The sequence below is a fragment of the Musa acuminata genome, chromosome BXJ2-4, assembly GCF_036884655.1.
Source record: "Musa acuminata AAA Group cultivar baxijiao chromosome BXJ2-4, Cavendish_Baxijiao_AAA, whole genome shotgun sequence".
Classification (NCBI taxonomy): Eukaryota; Viridiplantae; Streptophyta; class Magnoliopsida; order Zingiberales; family Musaceae; genus Musa; species Musa acuminata.
In genome coordinates, this window is record NC_088341.1 from 41,364,548 (window position 1) to 41,375,132 (window position 10,585).

Below are 10,585 nucleotides of genomic sequence, written 5' to 3' on the forward strand. Positions count from 1 at the left end.
TGTGGTGCGGCTGAGCGTTCTCAGTGTGCGTTGTATATGGCACTGTTTATCGAGTCTGGAAAATGAGCCAGTAAAGATTCAGAGCCAATGTAGTTTGAGAGAGATTATTTTCGTGACTCAAACAAATACTCTGGTTTTTCGGGTTGCAGAAGAACAAGTTTACCGTCCCAAGACTGAAAACTCGACATACAGAAGAACAAGTACTCAAAACCAATCTTTCGTTCTGTCTTCTTCCTGTGTTCCTTGTGTTTGGGGCGCTGTTTTATTACTGCCGGCACGGGGTACAGGGACAGGATTCTTGTTGAGATAACTCACTACTGTCTCCATTTTGTTCATGGCCTCGCGGCCATTATCACTCGCTACTTGTTTGTTGAATCACAGAAGGCACCGTTCCTTCGTCTCCGGCAGTGCAATCGATACTAAATTCATCTTTATCCAGACAACTGGCTCACCACAGTGAAGACAGATCTTTAAGAGAGAGAGAGAGAGAGAGAGAGAGAGAGAGAGAGATGAACACCTCTGCCATCTCTCGAAAGTTATGAGATCCCACGCTGGGGGAGAAGCGGATAACCAAAGGCCCCCTTTATAGAGGCAGTCGACGAGCCTGGTAAACCCTTTTTTACTATTGTAATATAATTCTATCTTGATGTCCTTTATGACCAGGAGAAAGCGGCTGCCATTGCTTCTAGTTCTCCTTTTTGACTATTCTGATATAATTCTAACTTTTGCTTACGAAACACTGTTGCTTTCTATGATTAAAGCATATATTGGGTTTATTTTCTAACAACTTCAGATTTTAGAATATGTGATCTTTTGCGTATCAGACCAAATCACGGGTTAGAATACATAATAAATATTTGTGATGTCTAGATCAATCCGACTAATATGAAACTTTGAATATTTAAATATTTATTCGATAGTTGAGAAAGCCTTGGATGTTTGATCCGTATCAAAAACGAGTTTGGATGAAAAAAAGATTTTTTTGTGAAACAGTGATTAATAGTATGACTAAATAATTGTTGTCATTGCCCTTTTAATTCATATGAGATAAGGAAAAACACATGTATTTATGATTTTTCGACTTGTATTCTGCGTGATAAGATCACATTTTATGTTTATCCTCTAAAGTTTTATTTGATTCATTACCTTGGTCCACATACAATGTTTTGGATCTAAACTATATTATTGAAGTGCATTATTGTGCCATGTGACAGTCGACGGCAGATCTTTTATCAAATATGACATCATTTTCATCAATAAAAACAATGTAAGTTTGATTGGCAGCATCGAAGTAAATGCAACCTTATCATTATGGCAGATCTAAACTAGCTTTCTCCTGGATGCTTGTTTTGTGTTTAGTCTGCCTTTTTGCTAATACAGAATAAAGGAGAGGAATTTAGAGGGAAGCAATGGTCATATTTCTTAGTGATCCTGCCATTCTCAATCTCCAGGAAGCTTTTAGAGGAACATACTTGGAAGTAAATCTGGGGATGCAGAATGTGCCATGGCCTGACCGACCATATCCGTACCAAGGTTGGTAGTGTGGGAGGCCACCGAGCCGAGGATAGAGACAAGAAAAGACGACCAGACGTGTGGTTCACCATTGGCTGCCACCATTGACCGGCAGTCACCGAGCGTTGTCGCTGCCATCGTCTTCACGGTAGGTAATGCAGCTCAATCCCAACCTGCGGTGAGATCATCTTTCTCGTCAATGTCGAGATGGACGGGAAAGTTTATTTTATGAAAGGTTTACTATAATTGAGATATTCCTTCTTGTCTTTTTTTTTTTTTTTTTTTAAAGAATAACAACATATATTAATTTCTTTTTGATAGATTAAGCTGTTGGAATTGATAAATAATTACTCAATTCAATTCTTGAAATAATATAATTATTTTATGATATCTTCAAGAAAAGAAAACTATATTCCTTTTGAATCATATCTCAATCCTATTTGTTATAATCTTTCATGTTGTTGGGGGTTTATAATAAATCTATTCCTTTTTGTGGCTTCGAAATTATCTATCTGTTTTATCTCTATAAATTTTAATATATTTTTTATTTTTATTTTGTATGTATATTAAATTTAGATTACGAGTATGAACCAAAATCTCTATATAAACATCATATTGCGACGACTGAGATATAACAGCATAAACATATATATCATCACATACGTACATTGCTGACAGAGGAAGTCACATGACGTTGACCTCTGTCCGCCTTCTTATCCGTTATCTCTTACCCAATAACATCTTGCAACGAGAATAAGAATACGTATAGGAAACTACATAATAGAGCAGGACTGACAAGGCTCCTGCTCGACGATGATCCTGCAGCCGTCAAACTCGCGACAGGGACGGCAGGCACAGCAGTTGGGCTACCCCGGAGGCGGGAAAACACACACGTCTAAATTCACCTCCACCTCCACCTTAGGCGGCGGCGGCGGCGGTGGCGGTGGTTTGTCGGGTTTCGGCTTCGGCTTGATCTGGACACATATGATCACCTTGCAGGCGAGGCAGCGAAGCTTCTTGATGAAGCAGTCAGGGTTGAAGGGGCCGGATACTGTGATGGTGTTCTTCTTCTCGTCGTAGACAATTGATTCGATGTTGAACCGGTCTCCAACACAACGACCAATTTCCACAGAAATTAGTCAGCAAAAAGAGAGAGAGAGAGGGAGAAGGTAGCTTACTTTGGAGCTTGCACAGAGTTTTCTTGATCTTCTTGGAGCAGGTGCAGCAGTGCAGGTCCACCGTGATAATTACCGTGGCGATCTGTTGTGTCAAGGCGAGCAAGAAAAGCACAAGCAAACAGACATGAATCAGTTTTGGCTTCCATGAACAAAAGTTTCAGCCTTCTTTTTCTTGCACGGTGGAGCTTTTGACTCGGTAGAAAAGTCAATGAATGTCGAAGAACATCATGTTGAATCCAAAGTCCAAGAAAATCTAAACCAAGCAGAGAAATTTTATCTAAAAGAAGAAGGGTCAAATCCACAAGACCGATCTATTTTTGGTCATCCGGATTTCATGATGTGAGTTATCCAATTAATAAAGAACACGTCAAAGAAAAACACAGCATGAAGTTGACCAACGCATAAACATCCATGGCCGACAATAAATTCATCTTTATCCTCACAATTAGCTCACCACAGTGAAGACAGAATTTTAAGAGAGAGAGAGAAAGAGAGAGAGATGAACACCTCTGCCATCTCTCGAAAGTTAAGACCCCAAGCTGGTTGAGAAGCGGATAACCAAAGGCTCCCTCTATATAGCCAGTCGACGAGTCATCGATACAGTGACTGATCATTAATTGTATACTAAAGCCGGTACCACTCAATCATTATACTGATCATTAATTGTATATATTAGTTTTTTTCTGATAGATTAAGCTGTTGGAATTGGATAAATAATTACGCAATTCAATTCTTAAAATAATTATATTATTTTATGATATTTTCAAGAAAAGAAATTTATATTCTCGATAAGGCAAAGGAGACGGACGAGTCTCCAACCGGTGTTATGGCGCTATCACATCTCAAGTCGATGACGAAAGCAATCACGTGACACAACCAACCTTTTTCTTCATCTTTGACGTCATCTACATCCACCATTTTCTACTGTATTTACTATCTCGGTGGCCTCTTTTTCTCCGCCCACACATTCCAAATCTGTCGTGTGTTGTCGGCCATCCATCCTCATTTCCTTCACCATCGATCACTTCTTTATCTTTCTTCTTTTTGTCTCCATTTTCTTTTACTTCACCTTTCTTCATTTCGTCTCCATCTTCTACTTCTTCACCTTCCTTCTCCCCATCTCCGCCTTCCCTTTATTTCATCCCCATCTACTTCCCCTTCCTTCTTTTTATCTCCATCATCTTCTATTTCACCTTCCTTTTTTTCCTCCCCCTCCCTCTTTGGTTTCGCCTTCTCTTCCTCGCCATCCTCTTCTGCTTCACCTTCCTTCTTTTCTTCTCCACCCTCTTCTAAAACATGGTCATCTTCGTTCACATCCTTCTTGCCTTTGCTTTTCTCCAGTCCATCGGTGTCCTTTGGTTTGCTTCTTCCCTTGCACCGTCCGCATGTAGCTGTGCCTTCTTCAGTCATTTCAACTGCATTGAAACCTATATTATATATTAGCTACCAGATAGAGTGGCCGCCGGAAACAATGCAAACAGGACTTTGCCAGCGACCAATCGGCGCATTTAAAGCTACAAATCACTGAAGCTACTAACTATAGATAAATGCAAATTACCACAAAAAAAAACAATGGCAAAATATATTAATTCGCACAAATTGTAAAAGGAAACAAAATCAAAGCAACAAATGGTATGAGAATTCAACATCAAAGACCAAAATCAACAAGAGCAAAAACAGGAGTAACACGAGTCGTAAAAACCCTACTTCCGTCTCTAGCAAGAAAGCGTCTGTCAAACGTCGCACCAATGTGAAGCACCAAATACATACCTATTAGTCGGTGGGATAGATCCTGAACCCAACAAAAAGGTAAATGTGACCCCGCCAAAGAGCACAGGAGTATGTTCTTCATAACCCCAGAATCACACACCCCATAAAGCAGGCAACTTTACGGCATCGAGCATCTGATACCAGGTTCTACGATCACCAACACTCGGAATTACCTTCTAAATCGATCCAAAACTTTCGAAACAAGTTTCCAGAACCATTAAGAATCACGAAATAGCAAGAAGGCGAACATCCATGGGCAATTCACGGAACCCTAGCTGGATCGAGCCAATTTTATCTCGTTCGGAAGAGGCATCCCAAGTATGGTACGAAATTTAAGCCACGACGAGATTGGTGTCGAAGAAGAGACGTACCTGATGGAGATCACAGCGCTTCGAGCGATCGAAACGTGCCAAATAGAGAGAAGAGGACGACAACCCCTTCACGTAATCGGAAAGGTTACCTTTTCTGCCCTCTTCCCCGCCCGACTTAATAGTTCGGATCACCGGGGTTCTGATCACCTGTTCCATCCAACACAGAATACAGTGTACTCTCCATGCAAAGGCATGGGTACCCACCAGTTCGAGACGAACGCAGCACCCTCGATCAGTGTTTCCTGTATTGCAGTATACAGGAAGTGTCCTGACAGGACAGTTCTATGTGGTTTCGCGGCCGTGGTCATTGGCCGATTACCTCCGCCTTGAAATGACGTGGATCCTCTCCAAGACGCACCTTTAAAAGGAAACCGTTCAAGTCCCCTTATCATGTGGGGCCCCCTGTGATGCGTACAGGCATTGGCATTGGAGGGGATCCCTCGGGTCCCCGGAAGAACCCAATGGTACCGCCATCCCAGAGTACTTCCACATGGCATGGCAAGGAGATTCACTTGTCCCAATGTGTTTTACCCGTTTCTAATCCTATACGGAACATACCTGCCTCCTAATTGGCGGCAGGCATGCAGGGCGCTTGGGTCCACCTCTACATAAGAGGGGCAAACGTGTCACCTACGCAACACATGATAACGATCGGTGCCTCGTCGGGAAACGGATCGGGTACCATTAGGAAGACGATAGTACGAACCCGACTCTGGTATTCGAATCCGAACCCAGTCAACTCGAACCTGATTCAAGCGGGTTGGATGGACTTGAATACCGAAATGTCCGACCCGTTGTGACCCCAAGTTGGGGATTTGATGCGTAAGCCAACCGGGAGGTCATCGTCAAGGTCGAGTTGGTTTCGCTTTGGCATTCTGGTAAGCACCTTCTGTTCGCTTTCCAATCTTGTAGCTGTCGATCCCACTTCGTTCTTTCTTCTTCCTGTGTTCTTGTGTTTGGGCCGCTATTTTATTAATGCCGGCACGGTGTACAGCGAGAGGATTATTGTTGAAGCTGTTCGATCCAGAAACGTAAGATGTTAGCAATCGGTGCTTGTCTGTTGAACCACACAATGCACTGTTCATTAGTCTCCAGCAGTGCAATCAATTCCCAGCTTTTGGATCGTTTGAATCTGCATATTTGTCGAGTAGAATGTTCCAAGCAAAACTTATAGTTCTCCTTTTTTTTACTATTATATATATATATATATATATATATATATATATATATATATATATACATATATATATATGTGTATATATATACATATACATATATACACATATGTATATATATACATATATATATATATACATATATACATATATATATACATATATACATATATACATATATACATATATATATATATACATATATATATACATATATACATATATACATATATACATATATACATATATACATATATATATACATATATATATATATATATATATATAGATATATATCTCAACATGATTCACTCTATATATATATATATATATATATATATATATATATATATAATCACCGAACATCGTATTGCGACGACTGAGATATAACAGCATAAACATATATCATCACATATTATATTACGTACATGACTGACAGAGGAAGTCACATGACGTTTACCTCAGTCCACCTTCTTATCCGTTAACTATTACTGTTACGCAATAACATCTTGCAACGAGAATAACTATAAGTATAGGAAATTACATAATAGAGCAGGACTGACAAGGCTCCTGCCCGACGATGATCTTGCAGCCGCCAACCTCGCAACCGGGACGGCAGGCGGCGGACGACGGGGGGCCGTCGCAGACCCAGCCGCAGGTGCAGCAGCGGCGGCACCCTTGGCGCGGATCGAAGCAGGGGCACGGCTGTTTGCAGCAGACGGGCCACCCCGTGGGCGGGAAACCACACATGGGCGGCCTCACCACGGCCTCCGGCAACGGGAGTGGAATGGGCCTACATGGTGGCAATGACGGGACGTCGCAGATCCAGCCGCAGGTGCAGCAGCGGCGGCACCCTTGGCGCGGCTCGAAGCAGGGGCACGGCTGTTTGCAGCAGGCGGGCCACACCGGGGGCCGGCAAACACACACGGGTGGCGGGCAAACACACACGGGTGGCGGGCAAACACACACGGGTGGCCGGCAAACACACACGGGTGGCGGGCAAACACACACGGGTGGCCGGCAAACACACACGGGTGGCCGGCAAACACACACGGGTGGCTTCTGCTCAGGCGGCGGTGGCGGCGGCGGCTGCGGTGGCTTCGGCGGTGTCGGCGGCGGCGGCGGCGGTTTGATCTGGACGTCTTTGATCACCTTGCATGCGAGGCAGCGAAGCTTCTCGATGAAGCACTGAGGGTTGAAGGGGCCGGAGACTGTGACGGTGTTCTTCTTCTCGTCAAAGACGATTGATTGGATGTTGAACCGTTCTCCAACACATCGACCAATTTCCACAAAAATTTGTCAGCACCGAGAGAGAGAGAGAGAGAGAGAGAGAGAGAGAGAGAGAGAGACGGTAGCTTACTTTGGAGCTTGCACAGAGCTTTCTTGATCTTCCTGGAGCAGGTGCAGCACTGCAGGTCAACCTTGATAATTACCGTGGCTATCTGTGCCAAGGCGAGCAAGAGAAGCACATGCAAACAGACATGAATCAGTTTTGGCTTCCATGAACAAAACTTTCAGCCATCTTTTTCTTGTGTTGTGGAGCTTTTGAATCGATAGAAAAGTCAATGAATGTTGAAGAACATCATGTTGAATCCAAAGTCCAAGAAAATCTAAACCAAGCAGAGATTTTTTATCTAAAAGAAGAAGGGTCAAATCCACAAGACCGATCGATATCCTGTTTGTTTTTGGTCATCCGGATTGCAAGATGTCAGTTATCTAATTAATAAAGAACACATCAAAGAAAAACACAGCATGAAGTTGGCCAACACATAAACATCCATGGCTGACAATAAATTCATCTTTATCCTCACAATCAGCTCACCACAGTGAACACAGATTTTTAAGAGAGAGAGAGAGAGAGAGAGAGAGAGAGAGAGAGAGAGAGAGCGAGAGAGAGAGAGAGATGAACACCTCGGCCATCTCTCGAAAGTTTTGAGACCCCAAGCTGGTGGAGAAGCGGATAACCAAAGGCTCCCTTTATAGAGGCAGTCGACGGGCCACCAACACAATGACTGATCAAGAATAAAGCTTTTCTTGTCTCTACCCTCGTGTGATTCATGGCCATGTTTAAAGCACCCTTACCTTCGCGAGTGCTGCTTCCGGAAGTTGTTGGAACGTCACGAGTCACACGAAGAAGCCATGTGTGGTGCGGCTGAGCGTTCTCAGTGTGCGTTGTATATGGCACTGTTTATAGAGTCTGGAAAATGAGCCAGTAAAGATTCAGAGCCAATGTACTTTGAGAGAGATTATTTTCGTGACTCAAACAAATACTCTGGTTTTTCGGGTTGCAGAAGAACAAGTTTACCGTCCCAAGACTGAAAACTCGACATACAGAAGAACTAGTACTAAAAACCAATCTTTCGTTCCGTCTTCTTCCTGTGTTCCTTGTGTTTGGGACGCTGTTTTATCAATGCCGGCACGGGGTACAAGGACAGGATTCTTGTTGAGATAACTCACTACTGTCTCCATTTTGTTCATGGCCTCGCGACCATTATCAGTCGGTACTTGTTTGTTGAATCACAGAAGGTACCGTTCCTTCGTCTCCGGCAGTGCAATCGATACTCATAGCCGAGGATGGAACCAAGAGAAGGTACCGTTCCTTCGTTCTCCATTGGCCGCCACCATCGACCGCTACTCACCACACGTCGTCGCCGCCATCGTCATCACGGTAGGTAATGCAGCTCAATCCCAACCTGCTGCGAGATGATCCTTCTTGTCCATGTCGAGATATTATAAGTGAGATGATCCTTCTTGTCTATGTTGACACGTACATTAGGAACGGCTAACATCGTTCTTGACAAGGAAAAGGAGATGGACGGGTCTCCAACCGGTATGTCGTCGTAATCAAATGTCAAGAAGATGACGAAAGCAATCATTTATGCTTGGACTTGTAATGTTTCTATTTGTTATAATCTTTCGTATTGTTGGGGGTTAATAAATCCATTCTTTTTTGTGGCTTCGAAATTATCTATTTTATCTCTATATTTTTATTTATTTTTTGTTCGTAAATTAAATTTAGATTACGAGTATAAACAAAAAATCTCTATATAAACATCGTATTTGCGACGACTGAGATATAACAGCATAAACATATATCATCACATATTATATTACGTACATTACGCATAGAGGAGAGGAAGTGACATGACGTTTACCTCATTCCCCCTTCTTATCCGTTATCTATTACCGTTACCAAATGACAACTTGCGACGAGAATGACTATATGCATTGGAAATTACAGAATAGAGCAGGAATAAGAAGGGTCCTACTCGAGGAGGATCTTGTAGCCGTCACCCTCGTAACAGTGACGGCCGTCGGACAGCAGGCCGCAGGAGCAGCAGCGGCGGCACCCGCGGCGTGGCTCGTAGCAGGGGTACGGCTGGCAGCAGCCGACGGGCCACGCCGAGGGCGGGAAAACACACACGTGGAGCTTCACCACCACCTCAGGCGGCGGCGGCGGTTTATCGGGCCTTGGTTTTCCGTCCTCGGGAGGAGGAGAAGGTGGGGGTTTCCGCGGTTTGATCTGGACGTCTTCGATCACCTTGCAGGCGAGGCAGCGAAGCTTCCTGATGAAGCACTCAGGGTTGAAGTGGCCGGATACTGTGACGGTGTTCTTCTTCTCGTCGTAGACGATTGATTCGATGTTGAACCAGTCTCCAACGCATCGACCAATTTCCACACAAATTTGTCAGCACCAAGAGAGAGAGAGAGAGAGAGAGAGAGAGAGAGAGAGAGAAACGGTAGCTTACTTTGGAGCTCGCACAGAGCTTTCTTGATCTTCTTGGAGTTGGAGCAGCAGTGCAGGTCAACCTTGATGATTACCGTGGCTATCTGTGTCAAGGCGAGCAAGAAAAGCACAGGCAAACAGACATGTATCAGTTTTGGCTTCCATGAACAAATGTTTCAGCCTTCTTTTTCTTGTGTTGTGGAGCTTTTGACTCGGTAGAAAAGTCAATGAATGTTGAAGAACATCATGTTGATTCCAAAGTCCAAGAAAATCTAAACCAAGCAGAGAAATTTTATCTAAAAGAAGAAGGGTCAAATCCACAAGACCGATCTGTTTTTGCTCATCCGGATGGCATGATGTGAGTTATCCAATTAACAAAGAACACATCAAAGAAAAACACAGCATGAAGTTGACCAACGCATAAAGATCCATGGCTGACAATAAATTCATCTTTATCCAGACAATTGGCTCACCACAGTGAAGACAGATCTTTAAGAGAGAGAGAGAGAGAGAGAGAGAGAGAGAGAGAGAGATGAACACCTCTGCCATCTCTCGAAAGTTATGAGATCCCAGGCTGGGGGAGAAGCGGATAACCAAAGGCCCCCTTTATAGAGGCAGTCGACGAGCCGGTAAACCCTTTTTTACTATTGTAATATAATTCTATCTTGATGTTCTTTATGACCAGGAGAAAGCGGCTGCCATTGCTTCTAGTTCTCCTTTTTTACTATTCTGATTCAATTCTAACTTTTGCTTACAAAACACTGTTGCTTTCTATGATTAAAGTATATATTGGGTTTATTTTCTAACAACTTCAGCTTTTAGAATATGTGATCTTTTGGGTATCAGAGCAAA

General features: G+C 43.2%; 3 protein-coding genes across 7 annotated transcripts; all 3 read right to left on the reverse strand.

Annotated features, from left to right (window-relative positions):
• Positions 1–2,137: 2,137 nt before the first annotated feature.
• LOC135610928 (protein PYRICULARIA ORYZAE RESISTANCE 21-like) lies at positions 2,138–5,026 on the reverse strand. 5 transcript variants are annotated; one of them, XR_010486386.1, is made up of 4 exons: positions 4,461–4,821; positions 3,572–4,117; positions 2,691–2,772; positions 2,138–2,617 (listed from the first exon to the last, which is right to left on the reverse strand). XR_010486386.1 is itself a non-coding variant. In XM_065106030.1 (4 exons), the coding sequence occupies exons 2-4, from the start codon at positions 3,593–3,595 to the stop codon at positions 2,379–2,381; spliced, it is 345 nt and encodes a 114-aa protein (XP_064962102.1). In that variant the 5' UTR covers positions 3,596–4,117; positions 4,832–4,947; the 3' UTR covers positions 2,138–2,378. The 5 variants fall into 5 exon arrangements, 3 of the variants coding, with proteins under 3 accessions (XP_064962102.1, XP_064962101.1, XP_064962103.1); XM_065106030.1 differs by lacking the exon at positions 4,461–4,821 and adding an exon at positions 4,832–4,947; XR_010486387.1 differs by lacking the exon at positions 3,572–4,117.
• A 1,360-nt stretch (positions 5,027–6,386) lies between these two features.
• LOC135610929 (protein PYRICULARIA ORYZAE RESISTANCE 21-like) lies at positions 6,387–7,985 on the reverse strand. The gene is made up of 3 exons (XM_065106033.1): positions 7,918–7,985; positions 7,367–7,448; positions 6,387–7,271 (listed from the first exon to the last, which is right to left on the reverse strand). Exons 1-3 carry the CDS (start codon positions 7,924–7,926, stop codon positions 6,547–6,549), a joined length of 816 nt encoding a protein of 271 aa, XP_064962105.1. The 5' UTR covers positions 7,927–7,985; the 3' UTR covers positions 6,387–6,546.
• A 1,091-nt stretch (positions 7,986–9,076) lies between these two features.
• On the reverse strand, positions 9,077–10,333 carry LOC135610933 (protein PYRICULARIA ORYZAE RESISTANCE 21-like). The gene is made up of 3 exons (XM_065106039.1): positions 10,274–10,333; positions 9,756–9,837; positions 9,077–9,660 (listed from the first exon to the last, which is right to left on the reverse strand). The coding sequence occupies exons 1-3, from the start codon at positions 10,280–10,282 to the stop codon at positions 9,272–9,274; spliced, it is 480 nt and encodes a 159-aa protein (XP_064962111.1). The 5' UTR covers positions 10,283–10,333; the 3' UTR covers positions 9,077–9,271.
• Between the last annotated feature and the right edge of the window lie 252 nt (positions 10,334–10,585).